At 39.2% G+C, this 23,194-nt stretch overlaps 1 protein-coding gene across 15 annotated transcripts in view; it reads left to right on the forward strand.

Annotated features, from left to right (window-relative positions):
- The window catches only part of CCDC30 (coiled-coil domain containing 30), a 132,805-nt gene that overhangs the window by 53,436 nt on the left and 56,175 nt on the right, over nt 1-23,194 (forward strand). For 10 of the 15 annotated variants that reach the window (XM_045035643.1, XM_019836799.3, XM_045035638.1 and 7 more), the window contains 4 exons: nt 3,796-3,921; nt 5,271-5,408; nt 7,380-7,549; nt 19,804-20,047. The exons of 1 other annotated variant lie outside the window; for it this stretch is intronic. In XM_045035643.1, coding sequence (XP_044891578.1) covers nt 3,796-3,921; nt 5,271-5,408; nt 7,380-7,549; nt 19,804-20,047 — 678 coding nt within the window. Of the gene's footprint in view, nt 1-2,364; nt 2,492-3,795; nt 3,922-5,270; nt 5,409-7,379; nt 7,550-13,371; nt 13,497-19,803; nt 20,048-23,194 lie in introns of those variants that run through there. 4 more of the 15 variants (XM_011284688.4, XM_045035639.1, XM_023258571.2 and 1 more) reach the window with 4 other exon arrangements.

Consider the following 23,194-nt stretch of genomic DNA (forward strand, 5'->3'; position numbering starts at 1 on the left):
GAACCCACAAACTGGGAGATCATGACCTGAGACAAAGTTAGACACTCAACCAAACCCAGGCACCCCACAGAATTCTGGATGGTAGAAAAGATTCTTGTAGAGTAACTGGTAAATCCACCTCCCTCTATGATAGATGTTATCTATGACATTCTGAATAAATGAGCATCTGTCTTATTTTAAACATGTTTAGAAAAGAAAACACATTTTCCTATCATGTTTAGTATTAAATACCAGGGTTTTTTTCTGTCTGATCTTAGTCCTGCAGCTATGGTATAAACCAGTTTTCTTTACCTTGTCATCAAGACTTGAAATATGTGTGGATTTCTAAAATAATAAAGATTTATATTGACTTTTAATGATCCTTTCATTTCATCCCACATAGAGCCCCCTGGAAGGGGCTAAGAAGGAACATTGTAAATATATGTTTCTTCCCTTTAAGAGTGTTTACAAATAGAAGTCTTTAAAATTAGAAAAGGTATTCAATGAATAAGTAATAAATTATACTTAAATGGCCTTTTAAAGTCATTTCTTGGGGCGCCTTGGTGGTTCAGTCAGTTGGGCGTCCAACTTCAGCTCAGGTCATGATCTCACAGCTCGTGGGTTCCAGCCCCGTGTCGGGCTCTGTGCTGCCGGCTCAGAGCTTGGAGCCTGCTTCAGATTCTGTGTCTCCGTCTCTCTCTGCCCCTCCCCTGCTCATTCTCTGTCTCTCTCTGTCTCAAAAATAAGAACATTAAAAAAAATTTTTTTAAGTCATTTCTTGAGGAAAGAGGAAGTAACTAAATAGATTTTTGCCATTGAAGTTCTCTTGTGATCTTTCAAGAAGAAAAAGACTGAAGCTTTCTTGATTGTGTTTAGCAGCCAGGCAATGGTGATATCACTCAGTATTAACCAAAGAATCATTCTCAGCAGCGTAATCGAGTGAACTGAATGCTGTAATCTGGGGGTTAGGAGCTTCAGATCTTGGTGCAGGGTCACACTCCCCTTGGCCTGCATCATCAGCTTTTAGACGGGTGCTCAGGTGCCTCATGCCATCATTCCTGGTCTCTGACTACTTTACTTTCTGTTTCCTACAAATAGAAAGTAAAAGGATGGAAATTAAGATCTGAGTGCCTACAATGTTGTAATGACTCTGCTGTGGGTTTGATATAACTCATGTAATGTTAACAGAAAATTCTGGGAGGTAAGTATCGTTCCGTCTTCTGCATAGTGAGGAAACCAAGATCACAAATTCATAAATATGGAAGATCTCAAATTTCAACTGACTACAAAACCCACATTTTTGCCACTGTGACTTTCCAATTGTGTTTTAGGGATCCTTGACGTTCTACAGATGCAAAGCTCCAGGCCTTCTGCCTCCACACCGACCAGAGAAGCTTCCATTTCTGGGAGCCCTGGAGGCAGTTTCCCCATAAGAATTCTTCTGAAAATAAATGAGAGGGGGTGACTTAAAAAGAACAAATAATTTAGTGACTACTGGGTGGCTCAGTCAGTTAAGCGCCCAACTCTTGGTTTCTGCTCGGGTCATGATCTCACAGTTCCATGGGATCCAGCCCGCATCAGGCTCTGTGCTGGCAGCATGGAGCTAACTTGGGGTTCTCTCCCTTCCTCCCTCTCTGTGCCCCCTTCCCAAAAACAAATAAGTATTTCATTAATTTTTTTTTAATTTTAAAAGAAGAACAAATAATTTAGAAAAGAAATCCTTTAAACCAAGTCCTCAAGATAATGATCTGTATTCCTTACCAATTTCTATATGCAGACAGATTTATCATTAATTAGATCCTCTTAATGTGGCTAGTATGCATATTCTCAGAGAAAATGCTTAAAAGAGAAGAAATGCTAGGTATCTGGTAAGAATGATAATAGCCACAATATGTCAAGCATCTCTCATATGCCATGTTCTGTTCCAGATGTTTTATAAACATAGTCTCATGTAATCCCTATAACAACCCTCCCCAAGGTAGGAGAGATAGTCCCACTTCATATTTGAGAGAATTTAAAGGAACTTGAACAATGTAAGAGACAGAGCTAGGAGTTATTCCAGGTTTGTCTGGCCTTCCAGCTGATTTTGTTCATCATATTAACTCTTATGAGGATTTATGGAGGACTTTATATAGGGGATTTATTATAACTGATGGGGGTTACAGCATGCCCAACACTGAGCACATGAACCTGGAGGTGATGACCTGGCATGTTTCTTCCTGTCTGGCACCCACATCCGCCACCCCATTGGCTATGCCTGTGCAAGGGCAGAGCACAGTGCAAGCACACAGCACGGATGGCAGGAACACTTGTCATACTGTGCCCAGGAGGCACAGTTTGGTTCAGAGCATTAGATGATCCCCACCTTTCAGGTAGTGGAACACTGAAAGTGGAAAATTCCAAGCTGTTACACCGTTCTCCAGAGCCGTTGGTAGCTACCCTGTTCCAGTCAGGCAGTTCCTTAGCATGTCAGTCAGTGCTTCCCTCTGTTTGCTGTTGCCTGACAGATGAGGTAGGCTCCCTTCAGCTACCCAGAGCTCTCGCCATCCCACTGCTCATCTCTCACATTGTTTGCTGCCCTTTTCCTGTGTATTTCTGCTTGAAACTTTGGTCACCATGAAGTCTGTGAAGGACATAAATTGCTTAAGTGCATAATTATTTTTAGAATGGCATAAATTATGGGAGATTTCAAATATATATCCTTTTGAAAACTATCTTTTAAAAGTTATGGCATTAAAATACATGACATTCTTATGCTAAAAAACACAAAGGAAATGAGGGGAGTTGAACCATTTCCCTACACTTTGCACGGAGGCATCTCAGGTGGTGGAGGGGTGGGGCCAAGAAGAGCTTTGCCTTGAGTGCTGAATGCTCAGGGTGTCAGGTATGGATGTGCAGAAACATTCACCAGGGCAGAAGAGGGTGGGTGATATCCTTTCCTGTATCCTTGTACGGTGCTGTTAAGAAGTCGACCTCATTCTTAGCCAGGTCTTTTTTCTATGCCCTTAGACAGGAGGATTTGCAAAAGTTACACCGAGGTTTTAGCATCCATTTTTCCAGTTTCCTTTTCCATTCTTTCCAACCCATCTCTTCCTGTTTTATTGATATTAAACACAAAAAAGGGAAATTATTAATAATCAACGTTACTAAACTAATGGATTAATTTTGGAAAAACCTGTAGGTCAAATGAATACATATCTGGCAGTAAATTATGAATCCAGAAGTACAAGCAAAGCTCCAGCATACTTTTGTCCAAAATTTAATTAGGTAAAACTCTTTGGTTGATCCACCCTTTCCTTTCTTCAGCTTAAGTAAATATAGCTGAGCCTCACCTCTGTTCTCTGTAAAAAGAAAAAAAAAAGTAGTTCCAATTGTGTAGGGTTCTGGGAAAATAAAATGAGATTGTGCAAGTGAAACATGTACCGTAATGTCTGACATATGCTAAGCACTAACTAACTATTAGCTGATCTCATTATTATTGCAATTATTATTACCAACGAATTTAGAAAGATTTCAACAATACTTTGCATTTGGTAGGTGCTTAACATTTACAGAATACTTTCAAAATCTCACTTTATTCCTACTCTGATGGCCATAATGTATGTAGGACAAGTATTAGCTCCATTTTACAGTTGAGAAAACAGACTCAGAGAGAAAAATGTCTCTTACGAACTATGGTACCATGAACTATTTTTCCCAGCTTTATATCTCCTTTAGGTGACTTTATAATTTAGTTAGGGTGTAAATTAGTATTATTAGAATTTATAGGAAACATTATTGTATGTAGAAATAATTATGGAAAATGCTTTTTTGCAGATTTTGAAAATGAGCCAAGAAAAAATTGACGTATTTGAAAGTAAGTTGTCAGAAGAGAGAGAAAGGAGAAAGCAATCGACATCTGATCTTAATACTGTACAGAAGGCTTTGAAAGTTGATAGTGAGGTATTCTGCCACTCAGGATGTTATTCTCCTCTTTTTGCATTCCTAATTTAGGGATTTCATGTTACCATTTATTTTGATTTTAAAATAAATAGTAGCTCCAGAATATGTGTTTCTGTTAGTCATAATGGGGTGACTGTTGTTCCCTCACGCTGAGTTCCAGCTCCAGCACTAGCCAAAAAGAGACCTTTAAGTAGTAGGTGGTTTGATTATTATGGTGGCCATAGAGTCATGGACTTGTCTCTCCTTTTAACGGCTTGTTCTAACATCTTGGAAAGGTCTATCAGGAGACAACCAGCCTATATTTAAAAGAGAGACCTGGAAGTGAGTCCATGGAAGTCTAGATCACCAATTTAGAGGATGGTGACATTTAATCAGTTTGCAGGGTGGGTGACAGCCAGTGCAATGCCCCAAATCCCATCCTGATGACCTACAGGAATTTCCAATACAATGAGGTAGGAAACTGATACCACTTGCCTTCTTCCTGTGGCCACTCTCTGTTCTCTCTCCTTTTTGCCCAACACTTTCCTCATCAACATTCTCTTCTCCTTCTGATTTGAAGGCTTTGGGAAAATACCATGTAACTCCTTTCCTAAAGTAAATTTAATATCATCTGTTTCCTTCATAGGACACCACAGACTAACTCTCAGGCCTCAGTCATCCACCAGCCAAACTACATCTTCCATGTCATCAATGTAGAAATTTGATAAGACTCTACATATAACTAAAGGGTTTTCTCTCACAAATATAGGGGGAAGAAATCAGAGGATTAGAGGAAGCCCTAGTTGATTAAGTCACTGAATACACGTTATTAACTAAGGCAGCATAATTTGTTGTGAAGAACACAGAGTTTGAAGTTGGTCAGTTGGTTGAATCTCAGCTTTACCACTTCCTGGCTATGTGAACTTGGGCAGGCCACTTACACTCTCTGAGCCTGTTTCAGTAGCCCTTCTGCATGAGGTTGTCACAAGATTAAAGACTAGTTATTCTGTAAAAGGTACATTTGAAAAAAGATACACTTTAAGAAAGAAAATATAATTAGTGCAGGAGTTGCTGAAGAATGTACCCTCTCTACAAGCCTTGCAAAAAGTAGGAAGAACTCTAGAAACCCAGTCCTTCACCTGTGAGTGATAGAAGCTAAGAATGCTCAGTTTCATTAATTGACTTAAGTAAACTTTACTACTTAACTACCTTAACTACTTTCTTAAAAGTAGTTCTGCTAGAAGAATAAGTTGGGGGGAAAAAAGCAAAAAAAAAAATTGTGACAGTTGTTTCAAAGATTCCATTTTAGAAATATTATACCTTTTATGGGGAAAATCTCATTTTACTAAATGTCTTTATTTCTTAATCAGGAGTTGCAAAAATCAAGGTCAGAACTTATATGCCTTTATAATGAAATTCAAAGTCTTCCAAGGGCAGCAGAATACAGAGACATTTATTTAATAACATATGACCTGCTACAAAGAGAGAATTCTGAATTAGAAACAAAGGTGAGACTGAATTAATTATTTAAATGTTCAGTGTTTGCCTTTATCTCTTATGAGGATACAATAAAAGGAAATTAATTTTCAATAAGAGATTACATGTAAATTGGAGTTTCTTTTATTATTATAGAATAAATTCCCATATGCTATAGGCTATAAGCCAAGCTATGACTCAGAATAGACTTCAGTCTTTCACTCTTAGAATTAATCTGTGAATTTTTTTTTTTTTTTACTTTGAGTCAGTTTCCCAAAAGCTTAAATTTTGGAGCACATATTATAATGTAAAAGGTTTGCTCAAAAATACAACCACCAAATGATCCAGCAATTCCGCTATCTAGAGAGATATACCCAAAAGAATTGAAAGCAGAGTCTTGAAGAGATATTTGCACACCCATTTTCACAGCAGCATTATTCACAACAGTTAAAGCTTAGAAGTATCCCAAGTGTTTCTTGATGGATGAATAGATAAGCAAATTGTGGTATATACACACAATGGAAAGTCATTGAGCCTTAAAAAGGAAGGAGATTCTGCAATATGCTACAACATGGATGAATCTTGAAGACTTTATGCTAAGTGAAATAAACCAATCACAAAAACACAAACACTGTGATTTCAATTATATGAGGTACTCAGAGTAGTCAAAATCATAAAGACAGAAAGTGTAATTAATGGTGGTTGCCCAGGGACTGGGGGAGACAAGAAAAGGGTGTAATTGTATAATAGGTATTGGGTTTTACAAGATGAAATGAGTTCGGGGGATGGATGGTGGCAGTGGCTGCACAACCGTGTGAATATATTTAATACCACGGAACCACACACTTAAACTGGTTAAGATGGTAAACTTTATGTTAGGTCTATTTTAACCACCACCCCCCAGTACTCAAAACAAACAAGTTTACTTAAGTGTCTTCAACTTTAAATCTTTGAATCAAAGCATTTTTTTTTCAGTTATACTGAAAATTAGGCTTATACTTAGAATTAGAAAAATATTTAAATGTCCTGACCCCACTTTGTTCTCCAAGTGTAAAAATGGCTGCCAGACCAGGGTTAGTCAACATTGGAGGTTGCCTATAGTGTAATTTCTGGAGTCCCACCTATTATTAACAACTCTGGGCTGAAAATTCCCTTCCTCAGTTATTCTCTGGGTCTTGATTAAAATGGCAGAAAGAAGTGAAGGCTTGAACACACAGTTAAAAGATACTGGGTTATATTTTAGTACATGTGAAATGGAGGACTAAGTCCAGGCCTCATTTATGTGAAGTTTTTATCCTGAAAGCAGGGTACAAGTTGCTGAGCGATTGGGATATGGATCAAATAGTATGTGACTTAGGGAGGGAAAGATTCAGAACATGGGGTTTGCTGTCTGGGAAGGTAGATTATGGGGCATAGCCTATAACTAAGCTTTGTTTGTGGGATCTTGTCAGCAAAGTGAGTTACCCTCACACTGTGCAGTTAAAGGATCTCGTCTTATGAAATATCATTGGATAGTTTAACACAGGAGGTAAATGTAGGCAATAAGAATATAATACAAAAATGAGAGAGCCGTATCACTATCCTGCTAATCTGGCTCTCTCTCACTTAAAAAACTTTTTATTTTGAAATAATTTCAAACTTATAGAAAAGTTGCAAAATAGCAAAAAGAATGCCCATGTACCCTCACCTCTCCAATGTTAACATGGTTGGTACTACATTTGCTTTATCTTTCTCTCTCTCTCTCCCTCTCTCCAAAAATACCCTTCTTTAAAACCATGGATTTATGCATCCTTATGCCTATGGTAAAAATGGATTAATTATATAACAACTGCAAAGTGTTAAGTTAAACTAGAAGAAGATCCTTCAATTAGATGTTAATTTATATTACTTGTCAATAATTATTTAAGCATTTAATGGACTAAATGACTAAATGTACTTTTTTTCATAATTATCTGTAAGAGTATGCAAAATAAAATATTTGTCTTTTCACTTTAACTTTATAGGTCTTGAAGCTTTCACAAGAATTTGAACAATTAAATCATTTTACTGTAGAGAGAAAAACTGCAGCTACTAATTTAATTACAGGTGAAAATATCTGTAAAGATCTTGTGTCTAAAGAACCAATTTTGGAAGTAGAGAGTGAAAGCCCAAAGGAAGAGGAAAAGGAACTCTGGTAAATTGAGAAAATCCCATATCACATTAATTATTTGGGGGTACATTTGGCTTAATCATCATAAGAATTTGATATTTGTTGCCAAATGATGTGAGTGGAAAAATTAATTATAAGCAAGCATTCCCCAAGAAGTTTGTCTTTTAATATATTATTAAATTTTTAAATCTTTTCCTGCTTTTTAAAATAATTTTATGCTTCTTGTAGAAAATTTGGAAAGCATGGAAAAGTGAAAGGAGATGTTAATAGCCCATAATGTCACCAGGGGGATATGTTAATGTCCTAATTTTTCTTTCTTCTCTCTATAAATATACATATATGTGGGATTTTTTTTTTACATAATTGGACTATACTCTAAATATCAAAAAAGCTGAGAGATTTTTGCTGTTTTTATTTAACATTGTATCTGATAATTTTGATAACCCTTTTCTTTCTTTTTCATTCTTCTTTTCTCTCTTGTTAATCTTGCCCTTTAACTCTTGTCTTTCTACTTTTTCACCAAAAGTATTTTTTCACAGAAACTTGTTAGACTTTGGGCAAATGTATTACTCTGCCTTGGCACGATAATAGATGCAATCGAATTCTGTCCAGGCAAAAGCCTAGAACTAGATCATCAAAAGGGAATGAAAGATGGCAATTTGACTTATATATTATACACTAAAGGATACATCATCAATGAACTAGGAAAATATGGTCTAGGTATGGCCACATTTATATCTTTCAAAATGTTTTAACATACAAGGAGGTTTTTTTGCTAGTTTTGGACCTCTGAATTGTATGCCCTCCTAAAAGTTGCTTTTAACTTTAGAGTGTGCTTTGAGTCCAAGATTCACAACCATGAAACCTAGTTGCACAAGTGGGAAAAGCATATTGGAGAGGTGGTGGGGAATAGGTGTAATAGTGGTCACAAGAACAAAAAGCCAAGAAGCTAGATCACAGCATTTAGGTTTGCTGTAGGGGGAAAAGGAAGTCTAGTTTTTGAGCACTGGAAAAGTATATTACTGGGTTTTTGAGGGAGATTATTCTAGAATCTCTATAAGAGATAAATTAAAGAAGAAAAATGGACCAATTAATCCAGATATGAGCTACAGATGAAGAGACAGTGGCCTAGATTGAGTAGGCAGCAGTGGAGATGAAGTGTCCAATTTGAACACTCTTCAGAGAAGAAGTTGACATTAATTATCAAAGCTGACAAAAATCCACCCACCTGACTTGGGGTAATTGGTAGGGATACTTGCCCCACAGAACAAGGCTATGGCCTTAATTCATTTGGAGGTGGGGAACCTTGCCATGATAAAGATACTGGACTTCTCTATAAAGAGCTCCTTGCTGCCACCGGTTTCCATGACTTGGTCTAAATTACTTCCCAGCACCAAGACTGTGAGATGTCTACATATCTGCCCTATGCTTCCCTCTCTCCTCATAATGTTTCCTTGCTTATCTCCTCTGTCCCACTTCACAGCCTCCACATATCTCAGATCCATTACACAATCACAATCAACAGTAAAATTGCCTATCTACCATGTGCCAGGTACTATAGGAAGACACTGAGGATACAAAATAAGACACAATTCCTACCCTTATTGTCCAAATAGCCTGCTGGGGGAAGATAGTGTTGAATACTATGGAAGCACAAAGGAGGTGCCCTGGCCCGGGCTAATAAACCAGAAAATATTCTTAAAGGAAATAACAAACCGAGTCCTGAAGTATGGGTAACCGAGAGCCAAGCAAAAAGATGGGGGATTAATTTTCAAGGGGGATATGACATGTACAAGAGAAGGCATGATTTGTTTGAGGAACTCAATGACCTCAGTGCTGCTACAGCATAGAGCTTGAAGAGAGGAACTGGAGAAGGAGACCGTGAGAGTGAAGAAGTAGGCAGGGACCTGATCATGAGGGAACATGAGTGTCTGCATGAAGAAGTTTGGACAACAGGAAACTACCACAGGGTTTAGTAACATAAAAGAGACTAAGAAGATTTGTGCTTTAGAAAAATCACTCTGCCAATTGTGTGGGAAATAGATTATTGTACAGGAACAAAGGTAGTGAGACCAGTTAGGAGACTGTTGCTATAATCTAGCTGAGAGATGGTGGTATTTGTGAGGAAGAGAAAGGTAAAGGGAATTGAGAAGAGGTAGACTCAACAGGACTTCAGGATTAATGAGTATAGGAAATGAGGAAGAAGGCATGGAAGTCAAGAGTGTGGGCAGAGTTTAAAGAAGACTTTCAAGGTTCTGGTTTGATGGTGTCATCCTCTGAGTTTGGGAACACAGTTTAGAGGGAGGAGGGGAAGGAGTTCAGCCTTTGAAACACTGACTTTGAAGTGTCTCTGGAGCAGCCATGCCAAGAGCAAATGAAGACTGGGCTGGAGATAAATTTGAGAATCATCTATAAGTGGACATAAGCAGAAGTCATATGATGGATGAGATGGCCCTGGTTGTTGTCTGATGAAAGTACCTGAAGGCAGAAACCAAAGAAAAGCCTCTTTATAAGAGACAAAAAGAATTACCCTCAGAAGTAACTGAGACAAAACAGCCAGAGAGGTAGAAGGAAAGTCAGGAGAGTATGTGTTACAGAAGCCAGATTAAAGAGTGTTTCAAGAAGAAAGGAATAGCAAATAGTGCCATGTACTGCCAAGAAAATAAAGAATAAAGAGTGATTACTGAATCAGATTAAGAATGTGGTTGAAGACTTTAGTAAGAGTAGCTCCAAGGAAGGGCAAAAAACAAATGGCTTCCTAGATCCCATCTCATGGGATGGTGAATGGGAGTGAACTGAGGAGTGAGTGGAATTTGAGGAAGTACAACTGGTGAGTGTAGCTACTTTCCAAAAAGTTTGGTTGTGAAAGGGAGAAGGGAATATGGAACTGAAGTGAGAGAAAATTTGTGTATGTTTAAATGCTGATCAGAAAGAGTCCCCAAATGGACAGGTTTAGGATTCTGCATACCAGAGAGGGGCTAGCCATAGGAAGTCAGCCACCTGGTCCGCTGTAACAGGAGGAAGAAAGGGAGAAGGGACAGAGATCCAAGTGAGTTTTTAACTTGAAACCAAAGGATTGTGTGACGATTTGTGTCTTCTGTGAAGTAGGAAAGAAAGTCATGTGCTGAAAGAGGAATAGAAATATCAGAGTTTATAACATAGTGAAAAAAGTTTGAAATAATCACTATGGTGAATGGAAAGGGAAGCTGACTAGGGAGGGCAGGTAGTGTTGAGGACCCAGTAAAGCTAGAGACTGTGACTTTGTATGGCATCTGTCTTTGAGAATATGTGATCTGTGGGACATTTAGTATAGGCATGAGAAGACAGTTGGATTCGTCCAGGACCAAGGTTTTGCCACACGAATGCAGTGGAAGGACAATGGGGGACAAAAGTTGAACATTTTATTTAGGCAGTGATTAAAATAATGAACAGTAGGCTCTACGTTGGATAAAGAAGCAGGTAAAGGGAGCTGATAGAAAAAGGGAAAAGTAATTGAAGGTACTTATGTAAAAATTATGTAAAAAGAAAAAGCTGAAATCTGGATATCTAATTTTAGTTATTTTGGAAGTGAAGCATTTGCTGATGATACAACTCATAGTGTGGTTATGCAAGTAGCTGGCAAAGAGGGAGAGATGAGAAGATAACTGGAGATAAGGAGACTGAGGAAGTGAGATGCCAAGGCATTGGTGGGTGATCTGTATGGACCTTGGAATCTTCCAGGATGATTGCAGGACTTGGGGTGAAGAAGACACCAGAAAGCCATGAGCCAAAACCTTCCATTTGAAGAGAAGTAGAAAGTATTTACAGCACACCTAGCATGGTCCAATGCACATAGAAGCTGCTCCATAAGCCAAATTGATTGATTCTTGTAGCACATCTCTTCTACTAGATTTTAGCTCCTTTAAGATAATGGACTCTTTCTTGTTTTTCTGTTGTTTATAGTGCCTTTCTTTTAGAACAACAGATCTTAGAACAGGAGGGACCTGCAGATCTTCTAGTGGTTTACAGAGGTCAACCTTCTAAAACTTTAGGAGCTCTGTAAGGGTCTCAGAAACTGCCATGGTTGATGAGGAAAGACTGATGAGTGGAATTCTGTGTAAGATTTTACTTCAAGAAAGAAGCCACAGCTAAAATGTTTGAAAACCACTGCTATTTAGCTAAGTCTCCTCCTTTCACAGAAGAGGTCTCTGAGACCAAGAGAACTAAAATGACTATTTTGGTCACAATCACATACTTAGCAAGTTATCAGCAGGACTGCAAGAGGTCCACATCCCCTAACTCTGAGTCAGAGGTTACCACTTTATCTACTTTGTATAGGACATAGTCACAAATATCCCAAGGGCAAGAAGGTGCTGGGACACTTGGGGTCTAGGTAATTGCTATGAAAGTGAGCTTTATGGTGTTAAAAAATTACTCAGGACTCTGTCTCTGTATATGCATAACATGGAGGGGGGAAAGGGGAGAAGAATGAAGTCCCATCTGTCTTGTTCTGGACTGTCTCCAGTGTCTAGAACAATGCCTGACACACAGTAGGTACTTTTAAAATATTGGAATGGGGCACCTGGGTGGCTCAGTCGGTTAAATGGCCGACTTCAGCTCAGGTCATGATCTTACGGTCCGTGAGTTCGAGCCCTGCGTCGGGCTCTGTGCTGATAGCTTGGAGCCTGGAGCCTGCTTCTGTTTCTGTGTCTCCCTCTCTCTCTGCCCCTCCCCCATTCGTGCTCTGTCTCTCTCTGCCTTTCAAAAATGAATAAATGTTGAAAAAAAAATTTTTTAATAAAAAATAAATAAATAAAATATTGGAATGAATGGAGATTTCCTCCTACTCCCACTGTGTACTTGCAGCTAAACCCAAAGTTGGACTTCCAAGAGCAGCTCTAAGCTTGCAGAGCCCAGCTGATCTCAACCTGGGTTTGCTTTATTAGGAAGCTTGGGCCAGAGCAGCTGGTAGCTTCCCTTGACCTTAATGAGCTGTATTTTTTTCTAACACATTCTCATTTACCATCTCATTACATCTTACTACCTTTATCAAGAATTATATGATAAATCAGGGCACTAGTGTGGCTCAGTTGGTTAAGCATCTGACTCTTGATTTCACCTCAGATCATGATCCATAGTTCATGAGGTTGAGCCTCACATCGGGCTCTGTGCTGACAGTGAGGAGCCTGCTTGGGATTCTCTCTCTCTCCCTCTCTGCCCTTCCCCAGCTCACGCTCCCTCTCTGTCTCTCTCAAAATAAATAAGTATTTTTTTAAAAAGAATTATACGATAAATGTTCAAGTTGATTTTCATTTCCGATTCAACTTGACAGTGAATTTATATCCATTGCACAAACTACTGATGCAATTTTCCTCTTCCTCTAAACTATTCCTTCCCCGGTCCAATCTATTCAGTGAATAGTCCCTCCCTTCACACAGTTGATCAAACCAAAGCCTAAGGAGTCACTTGCTTCCTCCCCACATCTAAGTCATCAACAAATCCTGTCAGTTCTACCATGAAAACATAAAATATTTAACCTATTCATTTCTATCTGTATCTCCACTGCCACTACCCCACTCCCTGACACTGGTATCATTCACTGGGACTATCACGATGTCTTCTTAACTGACCTCCCTGCTTCAATACCTCTTTCCTAATCCATTCTCCATAGATTAACCAAAGTGGTCCTTTAATAATGCAACTTGAATAATATTACTCCCTCTCTTAAAAACTTCTCAATGGCTTCCCATTATGCTTGAAATAAAATCTAAACCCTTACCATAACCAGTAAGGTTTTCTGTGACTTGGCCTCTGCCTACCTCTCCAATTTTATCACCATACCATTTTCTGCCTTGTTTATCATGCAGCCTTTCAGAGCCTCTAGCCCTTAAAGCACTTTCCCACTTCAGGAATTTTGCACTGACAAGCTCTTCCTGCCCAGAATGCTTCTCCCCCAGTTTTTCATGCGGCTGACTTCTCTGCACATTCGCAGGTAATGACTAAACACCATGTTAGGAAAAATCCTAACTCCTGCTCTCCCATGTTACCTTATTTGTGATGTATCATAATCTGATGATCTTGTTTACTTGTTTGTTGTTTGTCCTCATATTCTTCCTCTTGGTGTGTGCTCTATGAGGGCATGGTCCCGGCTGTCTTGGTCACCGTTAACTTTTTAGCACATACAACAGTGCTTGGCATATAATTGATATTCAATAAATATTTGATGAATGAATGAGCTCATCTTTTCTTTTGCTTCCTCTCTGGAAACAGAGTTCTATTGCTACCCAGAAAGAAAATGCACGTGAGCAAGGGAGATGGGCAGAGGGAGAGAGAGAGAGAATCTTAATCAGGCCCTATGCTCAGTGGAGAATCCTATGTGGCACTTGATCCCACGACCCTGGGATCATGATCTGAGCTGAAATCGAGAGTCGCGTGCTCAACCAACTGAGTCACCCAGGCACCCCTCTATTTTTTTAAGGAAATCTTTTTATTTTTAGGTACTTGTAGATTCACATGCATACGGTTGTATGAAATAATAGAGAGATCCCATGTACCCTTTATCTGTTTCCCCCGTTGGTGACGTCTTGTAAAATTGTATTGTAATAGCATAACCTGGATATTGACATTGATACGGTCAAGATACAGGACACTTACATCACCACAGGGATCCCTCATGTTGCTCTTTTATAGCCACCCCTCTCTTCCCTCCCACCTCACCCACTCCTTAATTCTAGACCCTATTCTATTGTAATTCTAACTAGTCTATTCTCCATCTCTGTTAGTTTTTCATTTCAAGAATGTTATATAAATAAAACCCTAAAATATGTAACCTTTTGGGATTGGCTTTTTTCACTCAACATAATTCTCTGGAGATTCATCTGGATTATTGATACAATAATTGGATCCTTTTGACTGTTATGTAGTATTCCATAGCATGGCTGTTCCACTTTAACCACTCATCCATTGGAAGACATCCAAGTTATTTCCAGTTTGGGCCATTTTAAATAAAGCTCTATAAATATTCAAGCTTTTATATGAACATAATCATTCATTTCTCTGGGATAAATCCCCAGGAGTGCAATTTCGGGCCACATGGTCATTGCACATTAGGTTTTTTTTGTTGTTTTTTAAGACACTGCTAAACTGTTTTTCCTCCAGTGGCTATACCATTGTACATTGCCACTAGCAATATAGGAGTGATCCATTTTTCTGCATCTTCACTAGCATTTGGTGTTGTCACTTGTAAATTTTAGCCATTCCAATATGTGTATAGTAATATCTCATTATAGCTTTAATTTGCATTTTTCTGAAGGCTAATAATATTGAATATCTTTTCATGTGCTTATTTGCATCTGTCTTTCCTCTTCATTGAAGTCTCCTTTCATACTTTTGCCTATTTTCTAAGTGGGTTTGTTTTTTTCACTGTTCAGTTTAGAGAGTTCTTTATGAATTCTAGACACTAGTCCTTTGTCAGACATGTGATTTGCAAATATTTTTTCCCAGTCTGTAGCTCATCTTTCACCCTCTTACCAGGATTTTCTCAACGTGAAAGTTTTTCATTTCGATGACATATCCATTTTTCCTTTGATGGATCATATTTTTGATGTTAAGTCTCAGAATGCTGCTTAACTTTAAATCTTGAAGACCCTTTCATTTTATTTGTAATTTTGCATTTAGGTCCATTTTGCATTTGAGTTTTTATTTTGATTATTGTATTCTTCATTTCCAAAATTTCCATTTGATTCTTCCTTATATCTTCTCTTTCTGTGCCAAGACTCTGTAGTTCTTTTCTGAGACTTTGCATTTTTTTCATCCATTTCAAGTATATTCATAAGTTTATCAAAGCATTTTTATAAGAGCTGATTGAAAATCTTTGTCAGATAATTCTGACAAGTTGGTTTTTTCATCTATTTTTGCCTTTTCTCATTTCCCTGCATTTTGGAATAAGGAGTAATTTTAGATTAAAATCTGAATATTTTGGGTATTATAAGACTCTAGGTCTAGGGGCGCCTGGGTGGCGCAGTCGGTTAAGCGTCTGACTTCAGCCAGGTCACGATCTCGCGGTCCATGAGTTTGAGCCCCGTGTCGGGCTCTGGGCTGATGGCTTAGAGCCTGGAGCCTGCTTCCGATTCTGTGTCTCCCTCTCTCTCTGCCCCTCCCCCGTTCATGTTCTGTCTCTCTCTGTCCCAAAAATAAATAAAAAACGTTGAAAAAAAATTTTTTTTTAATAAAAAAAAAAAAAAGACTCTAGGTCTTAATTAAACCTTCAGTTTAGCTGGCTTCTTCCGATACCCCTCTAGCAGGGGGAGTAGGAGAGTGCTGTCTCATTACCACCCCAGGCAGGGTAAAAGTCCATGTTCCCCGTCAACCTCCATGGACACCCAAGGAAAGGGGAGGGTGCTCATTACAGCTGGTGAGGATGGGAGTTCTTACTCCCCACCAGTCCTCTGCTTAGACTGCTCTGGCTGTGAGTGGGGGGAATGCCTTGTTACTGCTACCACTGGGTCTCCAAGACCCCACAGGGAAGTGGGTAGGGATGATCTTGTTATGCTGGACAGGGGTGAAAGTCCTTACTCTCCACTAGGCCTTCTCTGACACCACCCCAGTGGAAAGGGAGAAAGGTGCCTCCTCACTGCCAGGTCGGGGTGAAAGTCTCCCCGTGTCTTTTATTGCTTGGCAGGGATGAAAGTCTCTGCTCCCTGTTGACCTATGACACCACCCCAACAGGGAGTTGGGGTGCCTCATGATAGCCTGGTGAAGGTGGGAGTATAGACTCCCAACCTGACCTTTGCTGACATGGGTGAGGGTGGGGCCACAATTTTTTTCTGTGGCATTTGGAGTAAAGCAGATATTGTCCACAAGTTTTCTTACTTGTTTTGCTGTCCATTTCCTGGCCCTCTGTGTTTGTTGGTGCTGTCTGTGTTGCCGGCTTCTCCACCTGCAAGTCTAAGATATTTGAGGTAAAAAGAAAATGCAGGAAGCTCGCAGTCATGTCATTCCTCAGGTCCTGAGTACCCTACCTAGTCTGCCTTCTCTCTACCTGTCAGAGGCTTCTTATGTCTGTCTTACATATAATCCCCATGTTTTTAGTTGTACTTGGTGGGAGAAATAGGGAAAACTATGTTTACTGTTTTCCTGGAAACAGAGTCAGTTTTTCCATTTTAAAAATTATGAGGTACGGGGAGCCTGGGTGGCTCAGTCAGTTAAGCGTCCAACTTCAGCTCAGGCCATGATCTCACAGTCCATGAGTTTGAACCCTGCATCAGGCTCTGTGCTGACAGCTCAGAACCTGGAGCCTGCTTTGGATTCTGTGTCTCCCTCTCTCTCTGCCCCTCCCCTGCTCATGCTCTGTCTCTCTCTGTCTCAAAAATAAAGAAAAACATTAAAAAAATTTTTTTTTAATTACGAGGTGTATGTTTGCATTTTCCCAGTCTTCAAGTGTATCTGGCTTCCACTGGAAGTAGGAAAAGGAAAAGAGTTTATGGAGGATGGAAAACATCGTTATTTTATCAGAAATTATTTTTAAAGGATTTTAGTCTTTATTTCATATTGTTTTGTATAGTTTGAATATATCTTTTTTTTTTTTTTAAGTTTATTTCAAGAGAGACAGAGAGAGTGGACAGGGGAGGGGCAGAGAGAGAGGAAGAGAGAGAATCCCAAGCAGGCTCCACACTGTCAGTGCAGAGCCCTATGTGAGCCTGAAACTCATGAGATCAGGACCTGAACTGAAACCAAGAGTCAGACATTTAACTGACTGAGCCACCCAGGCACCCCTCGTTTGAATATATTATCTTTAAAAAACTGCTGAGTTCAAAATAAAATATTTAATTATTTTTTTAATACAGTACTAAAGGAATTTTAAAAGGGAAAAATAAAGACTCCCTGACATAATTTTTCCCCTGTTCCTTTCCAGTTTCTTCTGTATGTACATTTCCCATGGTATCATATATGTTTATACACATATACATACACATATATAGTTTATTGTCCTACCATTTTACTTTAATTAACGTATTTTTCATGTTGACGAAGTCTTTATACCACTTTCAAGTTGATTTATCTTTAATTCTCTCAGCCATTTCTGTGTCTCCATTTAATCACTGTTTTAAATAGCATGCTTATGAGCGTTATTATACATTCAGCTCTTTTCTTCTCATGAATTATTCTACTGCAGTAAATTCATTGGTATTCAATTATTCAGTCAAAGGGTCTGAACATTTTTATGGCTCTTGATCTGTACTGCCAAATTGCCTTCTTGAAGAATTTGAGCACCAACTATGATTTGTGAAGCATGCTATGCTAGGCTCCAAGATAGCTGAAACAAATTTAAAATGAAGGAGCAAAAATAAAATCGGCATGCTTGTGTTCATACTACTTTTCATCCACTCTATCTAACCACTGAAGGTGCATTCCCTCCCCTCAGCTTCTGTGTCTCACAGTCTCTTGGTTTCCCTCCTCCCTCCCTGGCTTCTCAGCTTCCTCTCCAGACTCTCATTCCCCTGCTTGTTCCTTACCAGTCTTTAGGTTCCTATCTAGAATGGTCCTCCTCCTCTCACTTCCTGCCTTCTCCTTGGCTCATGTTATCCCATCCCAAGGCTTCTCACATTCTTCTGTATCTGTATCTTCACCAGAGGCATTTTTCCAATTTTTTTTAATGCTTATTTATTTTTGAGAGACAGAGACAGAGACAGAGAGGGATCAGGGGAGGAGAAGAGAGAGAGGGGGACACAGAATCCAAAGCAGGCTCCAGGCTCTGAGCTGTCAGCACAGAGCCCAAAACGGGGCTCAAATTCATGAGCTGTGAGATCGTGACCTGAGCCAAAGATGGACACTTAACCGACTGAGCCACCCAGGTGCCCCCATCTTTCCAATTTAAATCCCCATTCCCCCTTCTTGGTCTACCATCCACTGGCCTCTCTGCTCCAGGCAGAAATCCAGGTGTCATCCTTTATTCCTTTTTCTCTCTCCCCTGCCACATCCAGCTCATAACAAATTTTTATCAATATTGTGTTCTAAATATCTCTAGAATCCACCATTTGTTTCCATCCCCACCACCCTGTTCTAGTCCCTGTGGTTTATCACATGGATCCCTACAATAATCTCTGGTTTCCCTGCCACGTGACATCCAAATGATCTTCCTAAAGGACGTTCTCTCTTTTGTCTCTGGGTCTTTACCCATTTTATTTTTTAAGACATCCTTTTTTTCCTCTCCCTTTTTTTCCTCTCTGTTCTCATCTATACCAACACCTTCTCCCAACACACCTACATACACGCGAGTATGCACACACCTGTCCCTTTATGTTTTCCTAGTTTGTGCCTACTCATCCATCAGGACTCAGATGGCTTACTACTAGTTTAATCTACTCCCTTATTTACTTATCTTTTTTTACTCACTAAATTGTAAGCCCTTTAGGGCAGGGATATGTCCTAGTGCCTGCCAAAATGCCTGGTGCTTAGTGAGTAATTAAAAAAAAAATCTTTAGGGGTGCCTGGATGGCTCAGTTGGTTAAGCAATCAACTTCAGCTCAGGTCATATCTCACGGTTTGTGACTTTGAGCCCCACGTGGGGCTCTCTGCTGTCAGCACAAAGCCTGCTTCAGATTCTCTGTCTTCCTCTCTCTCTGCCCCTCCCCTGTTGTCACTCTCTCTCTCTCTCTCTCTCAAAAATAAATAAAATAAACATTTTTTAAAAAACAAATTATAAAAATTTTTAAAAATCTTTATAAGCTGTGTCTGCCCAATGTCATACTTAAAGTTGAAAAGTGAAAAATTCATTTAACTGGTTGTTTTGGTATAGACAAAAGTCTTTGATGGGTCATCTCCCTGAATGTGAGTAAAAAAAAAAAAAAAGGACTCATCTGTATTTAAAGTTTATTTATGAGAGTAATATAACTGTTCTGCTATAGAATTCAAGTTGGAGGGGTGCCTGGGTGGCTCAATTGGTTAAGCATCCAACTTAGGCTCGGGTCATGATCTCACAGTTTGTGGGTTTGAGCCCCGCATGGGTCTCCGTGCTGACAGCTCAAAGCCTGGAGCCTTTTTCAGATTCTGTTTCTCCTTCTCTCTCTGCCCTTCCCCTGATCATTCTCTCTCTCTCTCTCTCTCTCTCTCTCTCTCTCTCTCTCTCTCTCTCTCTTTCTCTCAAAAACAAACATTAAAAATTAACAAAAAAAAAGAATTCTAGTTGGAAAATTGGCTTGTAGCACTGTTAGGGTGTTGTTTTTTTTTTTTTTTTCCCTCCATATTCTGCTACTGTAATGAACATTTTGACAGTTTCTTGTTGTTATATTTGCACCAAGTCCTGAACTAGGAGAAAGTAAGCAGAAGGAAATTCCTGAGGAGTCAGTAGAGGAGGGCACTTTGCCAAAAGAGAGGCAGGAGGAGGAGGACTCACAACAGAACCAAGATATGAAAGGCGGAGAACAACAGTTGACCTTGAAGCCTGAGGAAACTGTGAGGCTTAGAGAAGAGCTGAATTGTGTAAATCGGAGCTTCCTTCCATCTCAGAGCTCTGGGGATAGTTCAGATGACAGTGGTACCCAGGTAGGTGCTGTAAACACATGCTCTGACTGGGTCCATTTCCTCCGGTCAGCTGTGGATATAGGCATAATTTTTACATCAACATCAGTGTGTTTTGTTAAGCACGCTCATAACCATGGCCTGAATGGTAATCAAATAGCAACCAAAATCTGAACTAAGCCCGGTCATTGATGCACTTTGTTATAAAGGGCTCTTAGGCTCGGTTAGGCTCCGCAGAAAAGAATGCTGATTGGTTGTCACTGTCTGCCCTGGGGAGGTAAGACAGGGAAGGCCAGGATTTGTGCCACATTTTCTGTTCATTGCACCTCGCTTAGATGTACAAAATACTTTGTTTGGGTGGGGAGAGATCACAGACTTGGAATTAAGTTTGGCTTTTGCTATTTACTAGAGATCTACCTGCTGGAGAGATCAAGAGAGTGACGACCAACCACACTTCAGCTCTTACAGCTCAATTTTGCAGGTTCTCTCGTATACAAATTAAGATATCCCTACACATACCTTTCTAGGAATTATTCTGAGATCCACAGAGGGAAGCCTTTGTACACATAAGTAAACTAACTTCAAAAGACTGACAATAGGCATTTAAAAATGGATTCAAGTGTGTATTTGGGGGGGGCGGGGAGAGGCAGAGTAATAGTAAAGGAAGTAAAAAAAAACTTTTGAAAAGAGATTCAGTTATAGAGTCTGAAAACTAGGCAAGTCACAGTAGACAAAGAAAATAGATACCTGAAAGGAGATTCAGATACATTTGAAAAAGAAGGGAGTCTCTGGGTTTGTTCAGAAGACCAGAGGGATCCAGGACATCAAATGTTCAAAAAGAAGTTCATTTTCAAGCCCCCAGGCAGTCTGTTTATTGGGAAGTAAGCCAGTGTAGGCAACTTGGAAAGAGGCTGAGCACTGTGGTCACAAAGATTATAAAATCTTTTGTTTATGAGCTTAAAATGATCAATGCACTTACAGAGTAATGAGTTGAAGAGTATGAGAAGTAACACCCTAGTTAATTTATTAATTTTATTTAATTTATACTTTCTCATTATTTGAAGAATCATTTCTCAATACTAGGGGGGATGTGACAACTATTAAATATATATGAATTATATGGGAAATCTGGGCAAATAGCCACTTTGTGAAAGGACAAATAGTCCTTTATGCCACACAGCTTCTTAGGGTTTCACTGAATTCTTGCAGAGTTCAGTAATTTTATTCCACAATAATGACTTTGAATTATTGAAAGAAGAGTAAGTTGCGCTTACTCGTTTATCCAGCTGTGGTTAATTGAGCATCTATGATGGGTCAGGCCCCGTGTTAGGGCCCATACAGCAGGAAACAAAATAGATGTGGGCTTCATGGGAAAAAAATAATGTATTCGTGTTTTGAACTTTACATTTCCCAAAACAGTATAACACACACTATTTCATTTACTTCTTTAAAGAGGCAAGGATTTTGGACAGACTTTAGTGTTTCTGCAGTGTGCTGTGCAGTGATAATTTCAGAACCTTTTTCTGTGTAGAGGGTGCTTGGATCTACTGGTGGCTATAAATTGTTGTACTTTTTAGTTCTTGTGTATGTGAGGGTTGTGGTCTTCACCCTGTTGTCGGATTACAGTGTCTAGTGCCTAGCTGATTGTTCACGTGTGCTGCATCTTCTTAATCTCATAACATACACACTTAAGCAACGATAGCTTAGGGGTGCCTGGATGGCTCAGTCAGTTGAGCGTCCAACTTCGGCTTAGGTCATGAACTCACTGTTCGTGAGTTCAAGCCCTGCGTCAGGCTCCGTGCTGACAGCTCAGAGCCTGGAGCCTGCTTTGGATTCTGCGTCTCCCTCGCTCTCTCTCCTTTCCCTGCTTGTACGTCTGTCTCTCAAAAAATGAATAAATGTTAAAAAAAAATTTTTTTAAGCAACTGTAGCTTGAGACTAGATATCAGACTTTAAAGAATGCTTATTGATAGTAAATACATAGAAAAAGAATGGTGAGAGCCTCTTTTATGAGTAAGTACATGAGCTCTATTGTTCATATGTATTTGTGACATCATTTGTGGCTGTCAGTTGCCTTTGGTGGCTTAACTGCTGTTCAACAGTGTTCCAGGTACGATTGTAATAGCTGAATTCTAGATTATTACTTTCCCAACATTCATGAAACCAACTGGAATCACCATTAATTATCTGAATGTTATAGGTTTAAAATCTAGTTTCATGGTTTTACATAGCATTATTGAATATTTACTATGTTCCAGGCACTACACTAAATACCTTGTGTATATTAAGCAACACAACAAGACAGGATATTATTGTTGCCACTTTATAGATGAGGAAACTGAGCCTTTAGAGAGGTTAAATAATTTTCCCAGAATAACACATTGTGATGGAACCTGGGTCTGTCTACTCTAGAGCTTGACCTTTTAGCTGCTATTTGATTTGTTTCCCCCTGCTGAGAAGTTCAAAGAAAGCATACACTTCTCATGTAGAGCTAACTTCCTGAGGAAGGCTGACAAACTGTCTCCCAAAAGGCCTCTCAGGGTGTCTGTTATAGATTATCTGAGTGAATTCATTCAGGGTTTGATGTAGGCTTGTAGGCTTGATGTATTAGTCCCCCTAGAATGGATCTGTATCTTGGGGATAAACTCAAACCAAACTTTTGAGACTATTGGGTAAAATCAGAATGGCTGTTAGTTATTATTCTGTAATGATTAATCATAATTATCACTTGAACTTGTTTAAATAAACAGCACATTTACCCATAGAGAGTGAAGAAAAATCAAAATCTGAAGGATGTTTGCTGAGTAGAGAGTCAGAACAAGTGGACTTTGTTTGTTGAGTAACACATTCACAGGTTGGATAGCCCGTTCCATCCACATTCACTGGATGAGAATATTTAAGGTTCGTAAGCTTTAATTGTTTCCACAAAAGGAATGATCTTGTCATTGGGACCAGTATATGGATTTGGTTCATATTAGATTTTTCTTTTGTGAAGACAATATTTTAAAATATTAAAAGCTAGATTTTAAGCCTATAAAATTAAGATAATTAGTACTGGTTCCATTTTTATTTATTTTAATTCTTAAGGAATTATGAGTTCCTTAAGAAGAGACATTACTCATCATCTGGTCTTATGCCTTTAATTTGCAGATGAGTCAGCTGAGACTCAGA

This window comes from Felis catus, chromosome C1 (assembly GCF_018350175.1).
Source record: "Felis catus isolate Fca126 chromosome C1, F.catus_Fca126_mat1.0, whole genome shotgun sequence".
NCBI lineage: Eukaryota > Metazoa > Chordata > Mammalia > Carnivora > Felidae > Felis > Felis catus.